Source organism: Nesoenas mayeri (assembly GCF_963082525.1).
Source record: "Nesoenas mayeri genome assembly, chromosome: 10".
Classification (NCBI taxonomy): Eukaryota; Metazoa; Chordata; class Aves; order Columbiformes; family Columbidae; genus Nesoenas; species Nesoenas mayeri.
The window spans coordinates 13,575,386-13,601,236 of record NC_137560.1 but is presented as its reverse complement, the minus strand read 5'-3'; the positions used below and the strand labels follow the sequence as shown (position 1 = coordinate 13,601,236).

The 25,851-nt window shown below is 37.7% G+C and overlaps 1 protein-coding gene across 1 annotated transcript in view; it reads right to left on the bottom strand.

The window, feature by feature from the left end:
• Nucleotides 1-25,851, bottom strand: part of LOC308043890 (contactin-3-like) — a gene marked incomplete at both ends in the record, with an annotated part of 73,669 nt that overhangs the window by 4,926 nt on the left and 42,892 nt on the right. Inside the window, 13 exons of the mRNA XM_080350227.1 lie at nt 620-806; nt 1,407-1,522; nt 1,690-1,924; nt 2,814-2,884; nt 3,621-3,770; nt 3,870-4,028; nt 5,220-5,337; nt 8,248-8,423; nt 9,836-9,963; nt 13,203-13,353; nt 14,594-14,723; nt 16,934-17,070; nt 24,600-24,784. Of these exons, the coding sequence (XP_080206353.1) occupies nt 620-806; nt 1,407-1,522; nt 1,690-1,924; nt 2,814-2,884; nt 3,621-3,770; nt 3,870-4,028; nt 5,220-5,337; nt 8,248-8,423; nt 9,836-9,963; nt 13,203-13,353; nt 14,594-14,723; nt 16,934-17,070; nt 24,600-24,784 (1,943 nt within the window). The remainder of the gene's footprint in view (nt 1-619; nt 807-1,406; nt 1,523-1,689; nt 1,925-2,813; nt 2,885-3,620; nt 3,771-3,869; nt 4,029-5,219; nt 5,338-8,247; nt 8,424-9,835; nt 9,964-13,202; nt 13,354-14,593; nt 14,724-16,933; nt 17,071-24,599; nt 24,785-25,851) is intronic.

The following is a 25,851-nucleotide window of genomic DNA, read 5'->3' as shown; positions in this document are numbered from 1 at the left end:
AATTGTACATTCCTGTGAGTCTGACAGAAATACTTCAAGATTGATGACCCTGATTCTACATTTTATTACAATGCAAGAGCATACTAAAAATATTTCCATTTGTAGAAAAATTAGTGCAGCCTTTGACAATCTGTTCTCGAGCTTAATTTTTCCTTTTAATAGTAAAGTGGCCTCTTGTGTAATTTGTTAAGGGGAAACAATGGACATGAAGAATTGTTTTGCATGAAGTGTATAAGGAACATTGCATTTCAAAAGCCATGCCCTAGAGAACTTATAAATATGTTATAAAACCCTGAAAAATTCAACAAGTCTCTGGTTTTTTTTTTTCCTTCCAAACCCCAGAATTTGTTATTTCAGAATTCTTCCAGCCCCTGGAAGAATAATAAAGTTTCTACGCTCCACTGGCATAGCTGAGTTTTACTTACTCATCCTGGTAAAGTAGCAGACGGTAGCATATGAAAGATCTATGATCAGTTTAATAGTGTAACTTGTCTAGTCTGTATGAAAATTCAGGTCATTTATGCATATTGTGATTCCCCGTAATGCACCTATTTTTCATTTGCCTGTAAGTCCTAACACACCATTACGTCTCTCCTTACTTTAAATTCAAGATACTTACGTGTCTTTTTTGTGGTAGCGTTTACTGTGGCACTGAAGGGACCTGCCCCAGCGCTGTTGTAAGCACGGACAGCTGTGTAGTACGCCAAGTTGCTCTTCAAACCTGTTATTCTTATTGATGTCTCGTTCCCTGCAGCTTTCACTCTGTTTGAAGATTCTTCTTTTCCACCATTATTCCAGTACCTAACCTAGTAGACATAAACCAAAACCAGATGAAATCTTGTATGGTATAGGGCTGTTCACCCACAGCATTGCATTTGACTCCTTCAAGTGCATTTTTTCCTCATCTGAAAAAGGTAGAAATACATTAAAGTTTCAAAAATATGTTTACTATGTAGAAAAAAAACTTATCCATCTGCTTTTCACGCTTGCTGCTCTTTTTAATGTGACTGTAGGACAAAGGGAAGTGAAATATTAGAACTTGCTTGAATTAAAAAATGACAGGAGGAAAAACCATTACTTCATGTAAAAAATAATCAAGTTAAACTCAGAAAATTGTACCTTACAAAATACTTTCTTTGGAAGTAAATATAATTCTGGAAAAATATGTCAGTTCAAAAATACTGTTAGACACATGACTATCAGCCCAGGAAGCAAAGCACAATTTCGTTCTGTGTTCTTTGTTTTCAAAGATACGTAGAGAAAATATCCTTCTGAGTGTGGGTGGGGCAGGAAGAAACCAAGATATGTGGTAATCCTCTGTAAATCTGTGCTGCTGTCCTGCAGCCTGCATGACCCTCCCGGCTCCTGACCCTTTACAAATGGGAGTTTATTTTAGGGGAGCTTACCTCGTAGCCCAGTAACCTTCCACTACTCATCTTCCAGGGAATGGCCGTCCAGGAGACCTCGATGACCGAGGACGAGAGACTTGTCGCAGAGACACCGGAGGGTGCTATGCTGGGCTCTGTATTTGGAAATCAATGAGATATCAGCAGAACTGGAAATAAACATGTGCATATTCAAAGTGACCTCACTTCAATTAACTGTTGCTGTATTCTCTGATGAAACATCTCCTGTTAAAATATCTGGAGGAGATAACTCAATCAATCTGGAGATAAATTGCTCACATACCTTCTTCAGCTGAAAAAACTGTGGTTACTGAACTAAACGGCCCTTCTCCTTTATTGTTATAGACACCAACTTTGACTTCATATGGTGAAAAGGGCAAGATGCTTTCATTCCTAAAGACATATCTTGGTGTGTCAGGAGAGGTGACCACAGTCTGTATCCATGTTGTGGTGCCATAGGGGCGGAAAGCAACAACATAGCCAAATCCTTCTCCATTTTGTAATTCTTCTGGTATGGGCTGTGAGAAAAGCAAGAGACAACAGAAATCTCTGATGTTGCATACAGTACTTGTCATGTTTTGCAGGAAGAAAGTACCAACTAAATTACATGATTGTAACCAGGTTCTGGTACTGCATTTGGCATCATTCCATCAGCCAATTAACTCTGGTACAGCAGAGCAAAATATGTTCTTTTGAACCTATTTTAACATTTGCACTTCAAGAAGACAACAACTTTTAGGTATATTCTTTGTTTTCTACTAAGTATACTGTTTTAGGAGACTCTTCAGTAACTACAAGTATTTTTCAATTTTACAATCCATAGTTCATGAACAATTAATAATTAATTGCTTAGTCAGCTATGACAGAATCAAATACTACCTTTATACAGTGGTTTATACCATCCTCTGATGTGATTATGAGTAGGTAAATCACACAGAGTTGTCAATGTTAATAACAAAACATTAACATTTTTTAATCATTAAAAAGGGGATACATAATATGAAGTAGCACCTGATTGATCGTATTGGCTGGCACATGCATGCAGAGCTAATGGTAGGAAAGCAAGAACAGCAAATTTGCACTGAAAAGCATAATTCTTTGCCTCTAACCTTTGAGCATTATCCCCTCCTATTCCCCCACCCTCATGCCCCCTTTTTAGCGTTAATATTTGTTTAAGAACAGAAGCAATCACAGACTAACTAAATTTTCTACTGATTGCCATCTAGCACAGTAACAGAGGAAAGCGAAAGAGGGAAGGCAAACGTGCATAGCTCATGTTACAAAATGTTACCGAGCACATATACATCCTAGATGAGAAGCTGCTGCAGCCAGGGAAATTCATCTTTTAAGCAGAGTTTGAATGAAAACAATCATTCTCTGAAGAAAATTGCTTGCCAGAGAACTTACATCCCACGTTATGACCAGTTCAGACCTGCTGCCTCCTCCCCCACTGACTTCAGATGGGGGAATTTCGGGAACTGTGAAAAGGAAATGTACAGCTGTCTGCACAGTGTAGATACAAGACATAACATCATATAATGACGCTAACCCACTGCATTCATATAGCTTTGGCAAATCAAGGTAAATGCTTTTCGAGGCCGGGTGGGCAGTCCTGGAAAGCCCCAGCCCTGTCCTGCGTTCCCCTTGTTGCTTTCCACCACTGGGGCAGGCTGATGTTCTTCTGAGCGCTGGAAGAACCTCACTAGCTCAGACTGAACCACCTGTGCTAATGGTTATGAACTTCTGGAAATTTGAGGCATGCTTCATTTTTTTAATAAGGTTAACTTATGCAGCTGTATTGGGCAATGGCCTTATTCCAAGTAAAAACTCCTGGGGTCTTAACTGATGTGGTGTTCTGAGCCACATGCTTGTTACACGGAAGGCGTACACTGATCAAACACTAGGAATGAAAAACCCTGTCAAAATTAACCTCTTTCCATCCATTAATACCTTCAGACTTTGCAGCACTGCCTGAACTGACAGACTTTGGCATACTAAAGAGAGTTTAAATATATGTTACGCTTCTTGATGTTCATTAATGCAACACAAACTGTCCTACAGCCAAATGGAAAAAATAATTATTAAACTAGTTATATTCAATGGCAATTCCAAGCTTATTTGCAAAGAGCCAAGGATGTGAACACTCCTTTTTTTTTTTTTTGTTAATATTCAAGGTTCTTGAATTAAAAACAAATAATAGAAGAACCCACTAACCTGCCTCTTCGGTTCTTACTTTTTCTGAGGGTAAACTAGGTTCTCCACCTCCTATTTTGTTACTGGCAACTACACGAAATTCATATTCAACCCAAGGATTTAAATCCACTACTGTGGTTGTGAATGTTTTTCCATCGATCACATCTGGAACTATTAAAAAACAAAAAGGAAGAAAAGAATAGAAACTGAGAACATGATGTTCCTGGTGAAACACATTTCAACAGAGCCTGTAATAAAAATGGTGTTTACCTGTTGTAACTCGCTGCCAGCCAACTGAAAAGGGTGTCCTTGCTTGTATGGTGTAAGTGGTCACTGGGCTGTGATTATCTGTGCCTTCTTGCCAGGAGATCTGAGCTGTGGTATCAGTTATTTCATCCACTTTCACATGTTCGGGGGGGCCAGGTGAGCCTAGAATCAGATTGAAAAATACACAGTGTCTTGTAAAGCCAGTACCCTGGAAATCACTAACACAGCAGTATGGATTCCCATTTCATCAGCGCCGTGGGAGGAAGAAAACAATTCAGCTTGGAATAAAAGAACAACTGTAATTATTGTTTTACATTCACTAAACTTAACTCAATCTAATTCTGAAATACCCTGAACTGCTGCACAGATGACAGGGTTCTGTTGTGGTTTTTGGTTTTTGTTTGTTTGTTTTTGGTTTGTTTTTTAAGAAACTTTGTTCAGTATGATCCCTCTATCTTTCCAGTGTCTTTTACTTTGGTCCTCAATGTCCTCTTTTAATCTACTAATACATCTCTGTAGTCTGCCAATTTGTTATCTACAGCTGTTTTATTGTATGATGCACTGTAGCAATTTTTCAGCACAACATCTGATCAGCACCCTGAGCAGCAATTCAGTCAGGCGAGCTTTCTGCTGCCTGCTGGAAAATCCTGATTCTGGGCAGCCTGGAAAAAATGCTGCATTTTGTCTCACTTGCACCAGCAAAGGGGGTTGAAATAACTATCAGTACACAGACAATTAAAAAATATCTGCTATATTTTCAAATATATTCAATAAGTGTTGATCACATAATGTGCTTTTCTGGATTATAGCTTTTCCCTTGCAATACAAGTAGCTGTATCATCAGCAAAGAGCTACGGTTCTTGCTTAACTGTAAACATTCAAGGTCTGAATGAAAAGGAAAAAGCCTGCCTTATATGATTTAAACAACTCCAGTGTGTCCCTAGGAGAAAACCCCTCCGAGGCTCTGGCAGCAGTTGCCCATTTCACAGGAAGGATTCTGGAGTCACCAACCTCAACTCTTCAGTTTGCGGTGGCAGCAACTCCCGACTCACAGCTGCCAATACTGAGTTCCCTCTCACCAGTGACTCAAAGGACTGTCAGTGAGAAAAGATGTGAAGTCAATATTATATCCTCCAGCTCTTAATTTCTCTAGGAAAAATCAGCCTTCATCCAAAAATTGAGCTAAAATTCTCTCTAACAGCAAGGCAGAACGACATAATTCAAATAATGGTCATTCATCACATAATTCAAGTCATGAATTGGTTTTGTAATCAACAACATCACTTGTTTCTGCAATCTACAATATAAAAAAGTTAGACAATATGATTCATGGTAACTGAAGCTGAAATTTACCTCGTACAATAAGGTCTGCTGCAGATGCTACGCTATCCACTTCTGTCTTCACCATACACACATATTTTCCACTATGTTTCAGCTGAATGTTTCTAATCATTAAATCTCCTGATGCACTCTGTGGAAATACAAAGTTCTTATTAACATAAATGTACTACCTTGTAATTTAATATTAAGATTGTATTTGTAAATGGAAAAGATGAAGTTGCTCAAAAACTGCGTTGGCAGAGAGCCTGAAGGATAGCAAGTTATTACCCATCAGCTGCTCCATGGTAATTATTTGTAAGCATTTTCCTAATAAACACGAGGTAGTATCCCTCTTACGGGAGAAGCTACAACATGGTTAACTCATACTGGGAACGTACCTCCTCACTGCTATTAGGAACCATGAAGAAAGTCAATGCCCTGTGACCATTTGTCTCAAAACCCCAAAGAAAATTCCATCTGATTCCCTTCCACGTGTGACAATAAAACAACAATACCTGGTCTTGTATGAAAACAAAGATGTAAGTATTTGCAGGACAATTCAGCACTGATTGCCTACAATACAATAGGAGGCAAGTGGAAGGCAATCTAAAATCCATCTGTGTGATTGGAAGCAGATATTCAGGGAATGACCACCAGCAGCAATGCATACTCATAATGCTAGATATTAATTTATTTTAACAAACTGAATTTTAAACATCTGAACGAAGGGACTATCAAATAGAGTAATTTTACTTGAAATAAAAACCAGCTAAAAAATTTAACACTGTATTTACATTATTTGTGGATATTTTGGAGAACAATCTCAAAGTACTGGGGAAAACACAGAAACCTGCAGCAGCAAAAAGCTACAACACAGAAGGCGCCCTCACCTCCCACGGCTCTGCAGACCATCAGCGTGTCCACATTCTTGCCTACCCAGATTAAATCTTACTCAGTGTGGACAAGTCCAGGTGACCTTTCTCCAGTGCTACACAGAACAGAAATAAAGACTACCTCATGCAGTATGAACAGCTGCTGAAATGGCTTTTGCTTCTCCTGACTGCAGAACTATCTCAGCCATTGCTGGGCTCTATAAGCAGGTGAAACCCGAAACAGTTTAGAGGCAGTCTGTTTAAAATTTTGGAATCTGCTTGCTTTGCCATACTCTTTGTATAAATCATCTGTTTAACAAAAAAAAATAGAGCAGTAAGACAGTGTTCCGTCCTATATTTTCCTAACCATCTGGAAGACCAGGTGGTGGTCCTGTAACGTTCCCACTAACTACTACATGTCAGAGACCTCAGGCATTTGTGACAGGGACTTCATTGCAGAGAAATGTATCCATTTTAAAATAATATTCCTTTTGCCATGTTATGACCAAGAAAGATGAAGTTATTTTTGCACAGATATTTTCATTTAACAAATACACACTGCAACTACTGGAAGGCTGACAACGTATTTATGCTGTCTTACTTACCGTGACCCACATAGAACTCCACATGAAATTATTCCACTGACCTTAATGTGATACAAAGGACATAAAATATTTGGTAACCTATGAAGTTTTCTACTAACAAGCTTCAATCCCTCTTGACACAAGTAAGAGTGTAAAAAAACCCCCAAAACTTAAATGTCTACATTCCATAAAACCTCCTAATTCTGTCCCTTATGACAATTTTCCAAGTGGAATGTTCTAGATTCAGAGTTCTGAGTGAGCCAATACTCACCCTGATTTTTTCATCAGCACTGATAATTTTTTGTGAAAAACTACATTTTGATGTTTTTTCTCCTCAAGGAAAGAAAACAAAAAGACACCTAAATGAGGCTTTTACTTGGAATTATGCCTGTGTGTGTTTGTTTGAGAAAAAAGCCACAATTTTTAGCGAGAAGAAATATTGCATTTTCCAATTAGCTTATGAAGCCTTAATTGAGCCAGTAAAATGGTCAGATTCAGGCTTTGGTGTGTTTTTAACCTTTCCTTTCTAATATGACTATTTGTGTATACAACCAGAGTACAGCTGGGGCGAAATATTACTAAATAAATAAAGTCCGTGTAGCAATACTGGAAGGTAACAGGCTATGAAATCAGAGCATTCCCATTACAGCATGACAGATGGTCAGTTTGTAATTCTCGAAACATTTCGGTGAAAATGTACATGATATATGAATATCTCATGGCTCCTACAAGGAAATCTCATCATCTCCACATGCACTTGTATTTAATCAATTGCAAACTGCAGCACAATCTGTGTGTTTGGTGCCTACTGATTAAATGCTAAATCTTTTGAGGTTTTAGAGGCAAAAAAGAAAAAAGGTGCTGAAATGTCACAGTTTCACAGGCAGTAGCATCTAACCCACAGCTATTCCTCTATAGCAGGAGACACGGCAAGATTATATGAAAGAAAACTTTATGGAGGCTTATAATAGCCAGTTTCATGCTGATGCTCAGCTATTTGTTTTGTTATCACTCGGCCGTGGCTTGCACTGTAATAAGGCCTTTTGCGGTAATTGATTTCATTCTCTTGATACATCCTTCATCTGTTCTTAATGCTTTACTTTTCATGTTTTGATTAGAAGGCTAAATTCTACAAAGCATTAATGTTGCCACCCCCAGCCCTCAGGAGCATCTCTGCATCCTGCACAGCAAATATTTAATGAGACATCAGCTTCTCACCCAGGGAGGCTCAGGCGGAATGTTGAGTGATACACTTGGGATACAAGTGCAGGAAAAATAAGGAAAGATGGGATGTTTTTGTTCAGATTTAGGGTGAAGCTCAAAAAGTCTGTGTCAGGTTGCTTAATCTGTCATTACTGTGTTGCACGTGATCTTGGGGAAGATCATGTAGGGCCAGATGTGGAAACAGAAGTAGGAACTTGCAGTACTTCAGGTCTAAAGTACAAGGTGTTATGGGCAGCAAGAAAGCTCAATGAACGACTTCCAACACAGAAGAAAATTCTACATTCTCAAAAGAGAAGAAACATCCTAATTTTACCATGTGGAAAGAAGAAAAAAGTAAGTCTGCTGCTTAAGGCAAGTGAAGAGAAGGTGTTTGGCACTTACCCCTCCAACCTTCTCAAAATGGGAAGCGTCTTTCTTGAAATCGGTGAGTGTTCCATTGAAATACCAGGTGAAGCTGATGTCCAGTATAGGATCATGCTGAACCTGGCAAGGCAAGACAACACTTTCTCCAACAGTGACATCCATGCTGGAAGGTGCCAAAATAATCCTGGTTGGCTCTGTTGAGAGCAGAAGCATCAGTTATTGGATTCCTGTATTGCTGAGCTTTGCTTGCTACTAATATTCTACTATGTTCTTCAAATGTGATTAATGACAGTCAATTCAAATTATGCAGCTGGACTATAAATGCTACTGCTCAACCCCTCTTGTTGGAGCTTCATGTCCTTGCACATTTACTAGTGGGAGCTACTTGAGACTGACAAGGTAAATTTTAACCTGCTGTGTACTGGCAAATAGGCTTTACAAAGCTAAATACACTGCAACCCACAGCACTGAAATTACCATGCAAGAGCATGTGCAGTTCTCAGCAATAACACTGGTTTTGGGGCAGGAAACTGCAGTAGCAGCCATTGGGAAGATTGAGAGGTGGGAGAGAAAGAAGGAGCTAATAAAATCTGGAAACTAGAGGAAATCCACATAGGGTAGAATGCATTGGATATTTAGGTCCATATATCATCTAGAACATAAATAGTGTCATTAAGAACAGCTGCTTCTTATTCCAGAATCACATTAATGGAAAAGAATTTCTACTGTTGTAAATACTGTAGAAATAAAATTTCCTTGTAGAAATCCTTTGTATCTAATTCTATTATTTGTAGGGACATGAATCATTTAGGAGCACAGACTGAAAATGCAAAGCTGTTAATTCTGTTTGAATATATGAAATATATAGAATATGTGATGCAGTAGGATATTAGAGAATTCTGAGTTTGGAAAATCTTTCTGATATTCCAGTCTTTAAAAAAAAGGACATCATGAGAAAACACAGTCTTCACCTAAACTTCACAGACCACTTGTCCCATTAATCCAGTATCTCAGACAGCAGCTACAAATGAATGACATAGAGGAAAAGGCAAGAACCCTTTTAGCAGCACTTACGTATACAATTTGCTTTTGAAAGACTTTAGACTTTACTGCTCATGGAGTCCCTGAGGGCGCCTGCAGCTGGAGTTTCTGCTACATCTTTTTCCATAAGCAAACAGCATATAGTTCTTTAGGGCTAAACAGATGTGGATTGGAATTTTAAATTACTCCCAATATTTTTTTTAATTGCCATGATTTTTTTTTCCCAGAAATTGGGGAAAAAAAAAAGAAAAGCATAATTGCATTGTGTAGTATTTAAATAAGCGAGAGAGGGAAGCAAAGTGTTCAGAACTCCCTCATATTGGAGGAGTATCTTGGTCAAAGAGAGCAAACCCCTCAGTTTCTTTCCTCTCAACCAATAAAAGATCTGTAACAAATATCCATTTATATATTGTTAAATACGTAAGTTCTCACAATCTTTACTCTCCACCACATTTAGTATTTTTCAGTAAGCAAACTCAGACTCCACATGGTTGCAGACTTGTTTTGCAGAGTTTGCAATTCGATTTCCATCACCTCACAGATGACCCCATTCCAGCTCACCTACCTGTGACTATTAAGTTTGTTGAGCCACTGGCTGTTCCAAACTGGTTTGTTGCCAAGCATGTGTAGCTTCCAGCATCAGCTTTGGTCACATTGGCTATTCTTAATCCTCCATCCTTTAATAACGTGATCCTAAAAAAATGGAGATATTTTAAAAGTTGCAGCACTGGTTTGTAGACAAAATGCTTTAATACTTATACGGTTACCTCAGAGGTATCAAACTGCATCAATTACCAACCTAGTGTTTGAAAAATTTTCAACCATACACTGACAATATACAACAAATTTGAACCCATCGATGTATTACTCACCATTTTGGACGCCAGTAGAACCAATGTTCTAAGATATATATGTGTGCATAGGTATGTTTGTGCGTGTGAAAGAAAAATCTCACATTGACTCCATATTTTCCAGCTGCACCGACTGAATCTAGAATAATTTTCAACTGTCTTATGTTGTTTACCTTGTGTGCTCTTGCATCATAACTTTGAAATAACTGTCTAACATTCTTATGAAGATGCAATGGGATTTTCCATAAGCATTGAAGTCAATAGGTCGTTTGCACAACTGACTCTGCAGGATTTAGCCCATGTACATATCAACTTGGTATTTGTTTAGAAAGTGAACTGAGACATCTCACTTTGCAGACTTTTATCTCAGTTTCTCAGCAATGCTGAGCAGTAGTGACCTGCAGACATGGTAGAGAAATACTTTGTGGAAATTCTACATTATTTTCCTCATTACATCACCCCAAAATATTTATTTCAAAGGTCCAAAACTGCATTCTGGTGGGAAGCATTTCTTCCTTCAGTGTCCAAATAATTTAGTTCCCATTTTATGTCTTTCCTTCTGCATGTTCTACAATGACCCTATGCCTTCAATTCTCTCTGTATTCCACTGCTTTTCACCATGTAGCTGTCTTTATTCAAGATATTCTTAAAAAAAAAAAATCACATACTTTGCAAAACTAACAAGAAGCAAGATTGCATTCTTCAACGTTGAGCGATTTCTCAGTCCAGAGCCCATGAATCCATTTTGAATTATATTTTCTTCCCTCCACAAGACATATTATATTCAGCTCATTTAATTAAAATTTACTGAGTCATTATCCAAATCTTCTACATACTGAAAACGCAGCACTGTTTAAAAATAAATTAAGAACACAAGCAACAGTGCCATCAAAATGAAAACTTTTCAGGCTTTACTAAAGTAATGCGGTCATTACCTCCAGTGAAACATACGTTCTCTTACGACAAAATACTAGGAATACATCTAAATAATGGTGTACTTGTGCTTTATTTTTATAATTCAAAAGGGAGTTTTCTTAACATTTATCAATTCCATCCATGTTGTTGCGTCTTGTGTGACATTTCACTTTTACAGATGACATAAAAAACTAGTTCCACCCTCATGCTAAGCCATGTTTGGCCTCTAAGCCTTCCAGAAAGCCTTTCCAGTTCAGGTACAGCCCAAATGCGCACGTTCTAACCAGGGTGTCTCTACCAGAGTGCTGGTGGAGTGTGCTGATGTGTCCTTAGAAGATGACAGGCTCCAACATTTGTGTATGTTTAGGTGAAAAATAAAAGATTACATTGTTTCTGTTCCCTAACCAGGCTGAATAACTCCACGACACCACAAGCAGACCTACCAAAACCAACAAGAATATGATTTTAACAACGCAAGGGCAAACAGATTTGGGAAACTATACATGTATTTATCTGTGTGCGATACACTGCGAGAGCTATTCCCTTGCAGGAACTGACTCATGGGGACAAAATCACTTGCTGTGCACTCTGAAGTCCGCGCTCGCTCTTTAGAAGCAAATAGCAATTGTAAAGGAGGGGAGTCTCAGGCTCTCTCTCTCCTACAGAGCACTCTGTGAGCCTGAACCCTACCGCAGCTTTGAGCTCCAAATGTAATTAAGCTCATTCTGCCTCCCCTACTTCTCCTAGGTAAAGAGCAAGCTGGACCTCTGTCTCCAGCATTATCCCTTTTGGGAACACATTCCTCTTTGTTTCCGCAATTAAAAAAGACACCTCCCCAACAGACTGCTCCACTAGAAACGCAGTTAATGGTTGAAAACTGTACTGTTAATTGGAAACCCTTTCCTGAATTGCAACAATTGTAGAACTGCAAGAAATTAATGAATTGCAATTATTCATAGCAGACAGTAATGAACTCCAGTGCTTTCTGCAAAGAATCACATTTCTGCTTTTCTCTGAAGGCCTTCATTTAGATTAATTCGGGATTATTGGCTTGTTATGGTGTTTCCTCTGTAAAGCCATTTATAGTGTGCTGTCAAAAATATAGTAGGAGACACTTCAGGCCATATTTTGGAAATACCTGCACTTTGCAGAACTAAAAGCCATAATTTATGTTCTAAGCAGGCAGCATCATATATGCTCAATACATTTTCAGAAACCGAATGTCACTTTCTTTAGCCTGACACCGTCACCACAAATGAAACTGGTGGGCACTGCTTTTGAAGGGCAATCCAAAGCAACCATTAAGACCAGACCTGATGCCTCTCCCAGACAGAAATCTCACAAAGCAAGGCACGAGTTCTGTCTGCAACGCTCTTCTCCTGGACATGTGTGGAGCCTTCCAAGGTCCAGGCATTCCTGGCAGCTTTGACTATCACGAATCAAACCTACACAGGTTATCTGAAGGCTGATGACAGGCAGCTCCAAGGGACAGGCAGGAGCATGAAGGATATGATTCTTCTTGCCTGCCTTTTATGGAAATAGTATAGGGGCAAAAAAGTAGGATTTTTCCTAAATGGAGAATATCAGGTGTTTCAAATTTATGTACGTGCTTTACAAAAGTGAACCATAAAAATAAAAACAAGTGACAACGATCAAAAAGCAACAGGTTTCACATGAGTTTTAGAGAATGTCGTGGCTCTGTGTTATGGACTTATTTATCAATATGATATTATGTCATTTCAAGGTGATGAGAGGTTTCACATATTAAAAAAAAAACAGCTAGGCTTATTTTGAATGAGATTTTGCTTGCCTGCTTGCAGGCATGCAGCCAGTGAGACTGTGGTACTGTGTCAAGCTCTAGAATGACAGATGCTTAATCTACCAAACACTTGAACCCATGAAAAATATTGTGTTTCCTAATTCTCTCTAAGTCAGGGGAAACTCTGTATTAAATGGAAAATGAACTCTCACCTTTGACCTTAAAGAAAGCAATATGCATGTAGTCTCAGTGCTCAGATACAGTAACAATTACAAAACAACCAAACAACGCCGCCAGCTAGACAGAAACTTTACAGATATTGTGATCTACAGATAACACTACTGCATAGAAATACAAAAATAAGCTTTTTGTATAATTAAAACAAATAAACCAATGTAACTTGATACCTTTCATTTTCACGTAGCTGCTCACCTCCCTTCTTCCAGGAGCATTTGGCCTTAGGAGAAGCTTTGGGTTTACATTCAAAGTCAACTGTGCTGCCTATTTGAACCTGGATCAGTTTCTTCATTGGATTCTTGGAAAAATCTGGAGCAGATGCTATAACAGAAGGGATAGTAACAGTGAAATAAAGCACCTTTCTTTATATTAGTGATACTACTATTTAGCACTTACATGACACTTCTCAGATTCCAAACATCATTAAAAACATTAATTAGATAGTGGAAATGGACCTTCCAGTAGACAATGATATGTTTCTCCTCCTTATACTGGTACAAAAAGAAAGATCTTGGTTGTGCAGTGGTCACCTAACGAGGCGTGCCCAGAAGATCACACTGACTTCACATGAGCTGAAGCTCACTGAACCCAACAAGCGTTAAGCCCATGCCTAACCTTACGCTTTGCTGAACATGAGCATACATGACTTGTCTAAGTCCAGGGAGGGTAGCAAACACCAGCAGTTCATTAAAACTCAAGGAACTGGTTGGATTCCAGTTTTGTGTGAGAGTGCTATGTCAGATCAGGTATGTCAGATGACATAAAATTACAGCACGGCTCATTCTGAATGGGTACGGTTTACATTAGGTAACAGTTTAGAAAAGGCACATGGCTTCTATCCATACTAGCACTGAACTTTGAGAAGAATTCAGTATTTTAGGAGATCAAGGCTGAAAGAGCAGTCTGCTGATTGTCTGGAACTTTACCAACAGAAAGAAAATAACTTACGTCCCCAAAACACACTGCTTTTACAGGCTTAGTTTGAAATCTGTCTATGTTGGAGGGAGAAATCACACAAGCGTTTGAGTGCATAAAGCAGCCAAAAGTTCAGTGTTTCACTCAAACAAATGGTTGTCGCTATTTCAGACTCACGCACACACTGAATGACTAAATGACAAGCCCTTGTCCCCTCGATCAAGAAAGGCTGTACACAAGAGCAGCCCATTGCTTTTCAGTGGTGTTGGTCCCCTGGAACACTGGAGCCGCGGTGCAGAAGGTGAGCGCAGAAGCGCGGAGCCAGTGCGGCCTCCAGACCACATGAGAGGTTCTAATCTCCAGGCCTGTGTCCAAGCTACCATCTCCGCTCTTCCCCTCATTAATAATTTAGCTGTGTTCTGTTTTACAGCAATGAGTGATTGGTCTACAAATCTGCTGGAAGCAGATGAGTCAACCTCTCAGCATGACAGATAAAAAGATATTAGGCTGACAAAAACGTTTGTTTCAGTGACAGCATCTGAGGGAGTTAAATTTGACATCATAACAAGGTGGAATACAAGGCAGGTGGCGGGTGTGTGAGGAAAGAGACTGAGGTTTGTGTTTTAGTGAAAAAGGAAAATCTTACCTACAACCCTGAGCTCTGCACTCGAATAGATGACACCATGTTTATTTTCAGCTATGCACTGGTATCTGCCAGAATCTGTCAGATTTAGATTTGATATTGTAAGTGCACCATTTTCAATTTGGATCCTTCCCTGAATATTAAGAAAAATATCTTTATTGATGATATATTTCCTGTGAAAAATTTAAAATAAGTAAGAAGTATAAGTAGGACAGTATAAATACAATAAATGGGGTAAATGTAACAGCGTAACCATTACAACAGTTCTAAAATAAGTGACATGGTATGGCATCAGTGCTCAAATAAGGAGAGTTGGCAACACAGTGTATGAAATCAATTCTTCAAACTTGCTCAGTTTCACAGAGGCTCTGCAATCTCAAATACATTTGTATTTCCACACAAATATGGGCAAAATCACATTAGGTTCCTCATGACAGACCACAGTATCCAAACTATACAGATGGCACTGGCATTTCATACTATTTAGAGATTTCACACATGCCATTTGCTAATGAGATCTCTGTAATGCTATGCAGAAAAACTTCCAACAGTCATTAAATGGAAGACACATATTTAAGTGCCTTAGAGCCGAGAAAGCTACTGAAGCATAGGAATCTTCTCATCTTGCTTATTCTTGGGAAGCTACATGTATTACTATAAGAAGTGACTCATTTGAAGGATGAAGTGGCAGGAACAGGTGAGAAAAAGACCTAATGACAAAACCAAAGGAGCTTCTCCTTTTGGGAAAACCAGAGAAACAATGAGAAACAAAAAACAAACTACACTCAATAACATTTTCTGATTTTTTTTTTTTAATCTAGACGTGGGTCACCAGCCCTGAGGCAAAGGTACTCACTCTGCCTTCTTTTAAGGGCATGTATTCACAGTTGTCCCCACTGTAGGTGACTCCAGGCACCTGTGGGCAGCCAGGACAACCCAGCTCAGCTCCCTCCTTGACAGGTTCCCTCCCAGTTTATTGCAAGGTGCTCAGTCAGTTAGACCAAGGACAAAACCAGTCCCAAGGAGGAACAAACCTAAGCAGCCACGTCTTGGTCCTTCCTCTAGTATCCCAAACTGCTCTTCTTACAAGAAATTTGTTTAAGGAGAAGGGGAGCTAAGCTGAAGAACCCCAGCAAGAGATTTTTGTGGAAGACCCACCATGAAGAAGGATTATTGCAGTAAAGGAGCTCACGACAACTGGTAACGATACACAGAGAACTCCTGATGTGTCCTTAGTGCCTGCTTTCAAAGAGTTAGTCCGATAGATTAGAGCCCTTAAATATTCCTAGAGTAAGTCACGCTTATGCCCTCACACCATGCCAAAAGGCAGGACACCAATGCTCATAAGTGGAGAAAAAGGAAGATCAAATGAGAAGGTATTTTTGCACTTACTGACATAAAAAAAGCGCACTACCTTAGTGACATCGTGTGATATGGTAACAATGCTCTTAAATCACTGAGATGAGATTTTGTACTCCCTCACTTAACCTGTCCACAAAACATTGCCATTCCTTTTAGTGAGCATATAACTACAGCACTCTGAACGGTAAGAAACATTTTACAGTGCTTAGATCGTTTTTCATAGCTATCCACTGAATTCACTTGAACAGTTGCTCTTTCTTCTTCAACCATGACGTTAAACACAACACATTGGCCAAGGGCAAAATACCTTCCTGCAACGGGATAGTGCCCATACTTTATATTCCTGATTACCTGAACTGGGCAGTTTTCCCAATGAAGCAGTGAGAATTAAGATCAATATGAGTATCTGATGCTTTTCCATGTTTCTGATCTGGGAGATTTCATCCTCTCAGTACACAGTCTTTTCCCTGTCACCAAATGCATTACTTTCCACTAATTTACTTTAACAATTGTATTAAAGCAAATACTTATGTTACATTACTGTTAGTATTTTGTTCTAAGCATCAAGTAATGGTGACCTAGGAATTTTTAGGAATGTTGTCTTTTTTCCATCAAGAAGCTTGAATATGTTTTCTTATTACCTTTAATGAAATGCCAATAGGAATTAAGTTTTCTATCTGTCATTTATGTTTCTTAATGTATAACTTTAACTAAACTGCCTTCTCCAGCCTTTCCACACATAGCGATTTCCATGGTTCTATCATTGCTTCTAAATCCCCTTTCAGCTAGGATATTTTTGTGCAACATCATTTGTCTTTGTGTTTCTGGCATTACCGCTTTTGAAGTTTCCATCTGACAAACATATGAAAATAAATATCAAATATTTCTCTTGACTAACTAAACGGACTTTTGTGAATTCTCATACTTATGTGAAGTACTGTTAATTTTACACAGTATCGTGTTTTCAAAACAGAATGTTACCTCTACTGACAACTGCTCTCCATTCTTCACCCATCGATACGATGGTTTGGGCTTTCCACTTGCTCTGCAATCCCAGTATAAGGTGTCCTCTACAGCAACTTCAGTATCTTTTATCGTCTGGATCCAGTGAGGTTTTGCTGCAGATGAAATACACATCAGCAACAAAGACCATAATGAGTTATTGTTTCATATGAGAATCAAAGGGTTAATTTGCCCAGCACTCATCAGTTTTCTGCATGGACTGGTTTGTACCATCAGAGATTCTCTCTGATTCTGCTTCACGTCACCTAATGAAAGAAATTACTCATTCGTCCTTTTATACATTTTTGTTACAAGCAGTAAACCAAAAGAAAATTGAGATTAGAGATTACTAAAGCTGAACTAGTGAAACCAATATTAAAATCACTAATGATTAAACAACACAACTTTGAAACTGAGGTAAATATAAGAAAAAGAAATTAATGGTAATACTGGAATTAAATAATTGAGGTAGCTAAATCATCAAATTAATACCGAAGAGAATCTTCTAAGTCCTAAAAAAGATTTAACGGCATTTCAGCCTTTATTCTAAATACCATTTGAATTGTTTCCTAATGCTAGTCGGTACTTAACGGGATGCATATATTGATATATGAGACTGTTTTTGAAAGCATTAGTATTAGCACAGCATTTGAGTGATGCAAACCAGAACATGACCTTAAAAAAGTCCACAAGACTAGGTTTTTTAAATTGATGTATTCATAACATATAATCTGAAGAATTACCTAAAATACAATTAAAAGTGTAAAGATAGAGTCCAAAGTATCTGTTACAGCTTTCATGTTGTTTTGTTTTGTTTTTTTTTTTTTTAAAAAAAACCCACTTGGCAAATAAACATCACTGCATGAAAGACAACAGCAGTTTATTCCTTTAGTGCTATTGCACACAACAGCAAAACACTGTTTTAAAGCTAGTTTGTCTTAATTTTCTTCAAATTTGTTCAATTTACTACAAATTTTATGATCCCAAGATATGGTATTTTTCCAAGAAAATATATATTTTAGACATTGCATACAGAGAAGACTGATAAAAAGCAGGATGAAATTTGGCTGCAAATATATAGCTAAGGGCAAAGGAATTTTCCAGAGTCAATTTGATTAAACTGATAATTTAGGAAACTCATAATAGTCTCATATCAAAACAACTAGGAAAAAAAAATGTCCCTGGTGATACAGAAAAATATTATTATTTAATAAATGAGTTTTGGAAGCACAGAAGGTCAGATTAATTCCCACTCAACTTCCCTCTACAATGGAGTTACATCCGCAATTAATTCAGACCAGGGAAATTAATGACTTGCCTATGGCCTCAAGGGGAGTTGAGAGCTGAACCTGTTCTATTGCCATAGGCACAAGACCAGCAGACCAATGTTTGGATGAGATTTGGTATTAATTTCATTTTAAAAGATTAATTCTTTTCTAGCATACAAATTTTCTCTCCATCATATATTCTGCAATACAGCCATAACATCTCAACATGATCATGTACAGTGCCATACTTTTATGACAAGGATTAATATTATTTATGAGTGATAGATATATGCTTACAATTAACTTCTCACAGAATAACTTATTAAAATATATTCACTGAGATACTAACTTTAGAGGTTTTAGAATTCAACAAGCAACAGTGCTTCGATTACTGATGGATCCATACATGTGTAATATTTCACATCTGCTGCGTAACTCCACTTGCAAGTAAGTTAAATATAGTCTATTCTCAAGTTCAAGACCTTAGATTCAATTCCATTAATAAGAAAAACATTGTCTACACCATAAATCTTCATTTTTAGGACCCTTCAGGTCTCCATTGGAGGGTTTCCCAAGTCTCCACAGTAGATATGACAAACTGGGTCATTTTGGAAATTGTGGGAACAAGACAAGCACTCAAACCAGAAACAAACAGAAAGAGCTTCCTCAGCCACAATGTGAGAAATTTATGATGCTTGTTCATTTGCAACAGAGTGCTGATGTAGACTTTAGTCATTTTCTTGAGGAGGGCTCTTTTTCTCTTCAAATTACTGAAGAAAGAATTCAGCAGAAAGAAAAATCTCCTCTTCAATCTGCCGTATCTGGAAGTCTTTAAAAGTAGCTGTAAAAGTATTAGAAACTGTTTGAGAAGAACAATTCAACTAACCAGCTCAAAATTGAAAAGGCAGCTAAACTGGGGAAATTCCAGCTCAGAATATTCCACTGAATACTCTTGACTTTTGGACAAGTTGAAGGTGTCCACATTGCACCAGCTGAGAAAACTAGACAGAAGGTCATGTTATCAGTAGATCTATATATCCTCTCAACAGATAAGCACGACTTTCAGAGCCCAATATACCTTTTTTATTGAGCTCTGCTTGACTGTAGCCAAATGATTTTGTACATTGGCTTTATTCCTCTTGAAGTCTAATCAACGTGAAACAAATGATGTGTTTAGAACATCTGATTACACCACCACTGCCACATCTGTGCTCTTGAAGGAAGACTAATGAATTAGTAACAAAGCCTTATTCTCTGAAGAAGCTACTGCATTGGCTTGGAGTATTAGTTAGGTCTTCCCAAGGAGAGACCACTCCTTCCTCTCTAAACAAGGAACAGACAAATAGGCAACATACCTTCATTGAGATGAAAAAAATACAATGTCCTGTAAGTTGAGAGGTGGGAAGCTAATTTAATAGAGTTTGTAGTGCAGGGTTTGAGACTGTGATGGCAATTTGTATTGTGTGGTAGTATTAATATCTTCACAAAAGATTCATATAAAGTTCCCTTGGGACTAAATACTTGCAGCCAACTGAGTTTCTGAAGAAGGTTAGCCATCAGCCTCATGGTCAGTCACTTAGAAAAGCAGCAGACTATTTTGTTTTTGCCTAAAATATTCCTTGCAGTACTCATGGTCCCACAGGCAAGAAGTGATACAAGTGCATAACTTCATAAAATCTATCCAAGTGAGAAGACTCAGTCATGTTTTTCTTGGTGGCTACGATCACCCTTTTCTTCCAGCTAATTAGTCCAAGTAGGTCTTCCTGAAGAAAACAGCTGTCGCTTTACTACACTCTAGGGCATCCCTGTGAGCCGTAAGAAAAGCAAAAACCATTTTTTTAGATTTTTAAGAAACCCTTTACGATGACTGCTCTGGGATTTGACGTGAATGTAGACCAACAGCAATGTGTGACTGCAACGAAGCTCCTGGAAGCAATGGCTAAAGAAGCTGACACTTTTCAGAAGCTGAGATCCAATTTGTAAGTAATTTCTGGGGTACCATGCACGATGCATGTCAACACCTATTTTTAGATACGATTTCCTTCAGAGTAGGAGACTGATAAAAATCTCCTAATTCTGTAAGCCATAGGAATACCATGAAGGAAAAGCAGAGCTTCAGGCCCATGACTTTGGTCTAAAAACTGCACTCTCCTGGAGAAGACTGGGGTCTGCCATGGCTCTGCTTGCAGGCAGAAGGCTACGGGAAGCTCCTCCATAACGGTCCCTTAATTGGGGCTTGCACAGAAGATGCAGTCTTTTTGTATACAAATCTTTACTTTGAAATTTACAGTCAGAAAGCCAGACTGGAAATCTCCTTTGAAAATACCTCTGGATAGCTCAGCAGTTGAGCAATAAATCAGAGTCAAAAGAAACTTTCCACAATCCAAGAGAAAGCAGCTATGAAGCATACTGGGGAAAAAAATCAACCAGAAATGTAACCTTCATTTTTCTAGGTAGTCCATCTGAAAGTCAGGCTATGACAGCCATACTGATGCCTACAGCAGTGATGCACCTTATTTTATCTCAAAACTCCATGTGACTTTAAGCATGAATAACTTTTTCCTGATAAAACAACTGAGCCTAGAGAAGCATTTAACACATCCCTAAAGATGTCCACTGTTCGGCTTCCACTGAAAAATAAAAATGCTCTCAAGCAACAGGTAATTGCTACATCATTGGGGAAAGTTTTAGTATGTAAAAAAGATGAACAATTTCTCTCTGTAGCGAGGCAAATTAACCATCAGACCGCATCGACAATTAAACTCCAGGTTAATCAAACTCAGCAATTCCTTGATATTGTTTAGTCATTTGTAGTTTTGTAGCTAATGTTTTGAATACATCTCTATGAACAAGATGGAGTGAGGCTATGAGACAAAAGCTTTCAACAGTGAAGCTCTTCCATATATATTAATGATGCAGTTTCAATATAATTTTGGTGGTACATTATTACCAAAGTAATTAACAAAATATACAAGTATTCTTTTCTATACTAAAAAAATATGTAAAGTCTATGTATTACTGGGGGGTTTGCTTTGCTGTTGCAGATCATCAATGCAAAAGGAGAACAACAGCAAAATTTTTTCTCCCCGTTAAACATTTTACCTCAATACTGCCAAGTATGAGTTCCATTAAATCAGCATGTGCTAATTAAGATTCTTTTTCTTCAATTATACTTTAAATTAATTGCTTTACGTATCCCTACTATGTTACATGTTTAATTGCATCTTAAAATACAAAAATGTAATTGTTTCATCTTTTCTGATTTTTCCATGCCATGAAATGTCTCCATGGATTCTTTCTTCTTCTATTTTCTCTTTATGGAAAAGGCTAATAGTGATGACGAACAAATATACTAATAAAGCGAAAGCAAATCATTTATATGTTCAGGTTTTATATTAAATCAAAGTTAGATAATCTTGTCCTATTTTTAGCACATTCTGAAATTCCCTGAGGAGAAAACTGTCATTAAGCAAATGTTGGAACAGTATAAAGGACAAAAAACTGAACATCTGATGTTGGGCTTTTCTTGATAAAATCCTTCAGGAGAAAAAAAGGACGTCTGTTAGTAATGTTATGAAAGAGCCCAAAATATCTGGTTTAGACTGTTTTAATTATCAACATCAACTAAGGGTTGAGACTTGTATTTAAAACATACAATGAAATTAGAAAAAACCAGACATTTCCATAAAGAAAGTTACAGATGTGCACAGAATTTCTAAACAAAATTTATAAGCATTCTTGAGAAAATTACTATGGATATGATTGAAGTTGAGCCTATGTTCAAGTGCTTTGTGGTTTCAAGACTATAATTCATTATTGCAAGAAGACACAGGATAGCAACAGAAAACTTTGTTTTTTTTAAATCAAACCACTGACGCACTGAAAAACCCAATTTTCAGAATTCAAATTTTAACAGTTCTAGCTCATAGAACAAGTCAGGAGAATAGGAGTGTTTTGCTTCCTTGCAAAGCAATGAAATGCTTCAAGCTTTTGCTTAGGACTAGCTTTATGTTTCATTTAGAAAGAAACTTTAAAATCCGCAAAGAAAGGAAAACCTTCTAATTTTCAGTCAAATGGAAAAACTTTGCCTATTTTTTTTCCCCTGAAGGGATTTATTTTTTCACTTATTTCACTAAGACTACTTGGAAAATGTTAACCCCAATTCTTCTTATACTCTTTCTTGGGCAAGCCAGAAATGTGCTTTGTTCAAGCAGAAAAAACAAATGTTTTTACTGTTGAAATAAAACCAAATTCATTCATTTGTATATTTTTCACGTCTTTCACTTCTACTAATAAAATGTCTTAACAGCAGTCAACATCCACTAACATTACCACACAGATTTGAGTCATCTTTGCCAGAGCTGGTACCTTCTGGCAGATGGATGTTTTTTACTCCAAGTCTTCAGTATATTGCATTAATTTCCCCCAAATCCTCATCTGCTTTTAGAACAAGTTCCTTAAATATTGATCTTTCATTGGAAGACTGAGTGGCATATGGTTAGGTTTCTTTACCAGACAGATTTCTGAGCTTTGTTACCAGATACAGTGGCAATCCATCATAAGATATTATCTTCAGTTATAGAACATTATTAATCTACAAGCAGATTTAAAATCCTTCAAATTATCAAAAAGCGTTAAAATGATCCTATCCTGAACACAGACTTGTTGGCACTCTATTAGCAACAACAAAGCAAGTAACAAAATAGGAAAGATTACTTAACTTAATTCTGTAGTATGGATTTCATTAAGCAGAACAAATGAAATGAAACAGTTGGAGTGCCATTAATGCCTTTACAGGTCTCATTATTCTTTTTAGGATAAACACCTATATTAGGGATGAATCTAATATGAGCAGACCTTTATACTGGAACATGAACCCTATCTCAGGGTTCAAATCCCTTTCTGGATTTCTAATGAAAATGTTCACACTGATTTACTTGTCCCAAAATTGCAACTTGCTTTTATTGACTAGCAACATCCTTTGTTTCAGCTCTGTGTCCTTTAATGAGCAAAACAAAACTTGGGAAGCAGGTCAAATATCTCAAGATTGCTCACTGTCACAATTACATTACAAGGACTAAGGAACAAATCTACTCTACTTTGTAAGTAGTTTACATTGATGAGTCTCACAACTGCTCTGATGTAAAACTGGAATAGGACTACTGAGCCAAACTGCTAAACAAACTACAACTTGTTTGAAACTTTTCAAGCAGCTAATAAAAGTCACTTTATAAAATCGAATGCATAGTGCCAAGTTTGGAATGACAGATGACCCTGGTGGATGAAGCATCTTAGGTCTTTTGCCCTCTGTTATTCATAGGATTTCTCAAACACTTGTAAGTACAACTAGTATACTGAAAATTCACGTTGCTCAAAATTCCACATGTAACCTAACCTTAAACATTTCCAAATACAGGACATTGATTCAGTGTAACTGTTCATTTGGAAGTTGAGGTGGGTAGAAGCCTCTTTCCTTCCTCCTAATAAAATCTGTTGTGCATTAAATTAAAACTTTCATTGACTAAAATCCACACTGCTGCATTCCCTGAGTTCTAGTAAACAGCAGCTTCCCACACAGAAGTAGAAAATGGAAAGGACATTTGTACTAAGTTGCACAGTAGCTATGCTCTATGCTATTTCATACAGCTTTAGAAATAAATATCTTTGCTCAAATATTCCTACATGAGGAACAGCAACCCAAAGCACAGTCTGAAACACTCTTTAAATTGCCATTTACCTAAAGAAAATTATATTTGCTGAGATCTGGCTTTAACAAAAATTGCCAATTACCATTTTGTTGCAAATCACTCTAGCTTTAAAACTCCACCAATTCATTTCACTCTATAGCCTTAAATGCACAAGAGACTCTGTCTGTTTTCCAGCTATTAAATTTCATATTATTTCATTTCCTATACTGGATTATATACTCTCATTTATTTACTCATTTTAAACTAAAACTGGCAATTTTGAAAGCAAAGGATTGACAATATCCACCACTAATCTTTTCCTAACACAAGACAAAATTTGTATTTCCCATAAATATGAGGCCTAAATGATCCTACAAATAAATCCAATTGAATGAAAACCTAAGGTTTCACCAATGGACCAATTAGACGTGTTAAAAAAAAAGCCTTTCCATCATAGAAAAATAAGTACAAGCACTTTCCACACTAAGCAACCCTTTTGAGCCCAGGCATTTATTACAAGTGGTACCTGGTGCAGAAGTTCACATTCTCTATGAGCAGTTAAGATGCCACAGATTCTTAAGCACAAATCCTTGAGGGTACTGCAGAAGCTATAAACCTCCAAATACCCAGAGTGGTTTATATTTCATGTGTAAAGAAAGGTGGTAGAGAGGGAGAGAGAAAGTTTCCTACCATAGTAAGTGAGACGTCCCCTTGCGATGTTTTTTCCTCTGGAATTTTCAGTAATACATTCATATAATCCTGCATCCTCTTGCTGGAAATTAGGTATTTCAATCATGCCATTGGATTTCCTCAGCTTTATTTTACTTGGAAATGGCAGACCATCAGTTCTTCTCCAGTTAATCTGAGGCACAGGGCTAAAAAGAAAACCATAGGATTTTAAACAGCTTTGCTTAAAGTACTTGTTTGTCAAAATTACATTCTCAGTATATAACAAAATTTGGAAGTGACTAAAAGCTTGAGTTAAAAGCGTTTTTCATACTGTATATGACAGATGGCCAGACACTACGGCAACTGATTTGCATGTACTGTTCTGTTTCATATGCTATTAGATGTGCTACCAATTTTTTAATGAATATCTGTGTGAATATCAAATGATTGTAGAATTTCTTGTAAATGAGCTGGCCTCCCCTAAAGATGGGTGACATTTACCAGCGACTTCCATCGTAAGAGAATTAAGGCAAGTCTTTTGAAATTTCCAGCCTAGAATAGCCATTCATTCTGCACTTTTAAAAGTTACACTCACCCAGCTGGGGAACCAAAGCAATACCATGTGATTAAGTTATCAATCTCACACTTAAAATTACAAACACCTGACAAAGCTATCTGGAAATAAATAGCAAAGTGGTAAGTAAATACATTTACAGAAACATAAATGCTTTTTCCAATCATTTGTGAAAGAGAAAAGGTATCACTTTTGTGTGAAATATCATTCAAAAGAGGAATGCATTTTCATCTTTATTTCAGCTATAAAGGAAGAACAATATTATGAAAGCTTCAAGTACGTTTAACAGTAAAATTCAAACAAAATTCTCCGTGACTTCAACAACTATTCCTTCTACACAATGAAAGCAGAGCTAGGGCTAAGGATATATGCAAAACTGCACTGATCTTATTCAAGATAATTTGAAATGAAATGTAAATTCCTGTGTTGCCAACATACACATTTTAATTTTGAACAAAATCAAAAACATACACCAGGAGTGCAGCACAGGAGCAGCTCTGTGGAAGGGGACCTGGGCTCCTGGTGGACAGTGAGCTCCATGTGAGAGACCAGCATGGTGCTGTGGCAAAGAAATCCAATGGGATGCTGGGCCGCATCAACATGAGCATCACCAGCAGAGACAAGTCATTATCCCGCTCTACGCAGCGCTTGCAAGGCCACACCTGGAGTACTGTGTTCAGTTTTGGTCCCCACTGTACA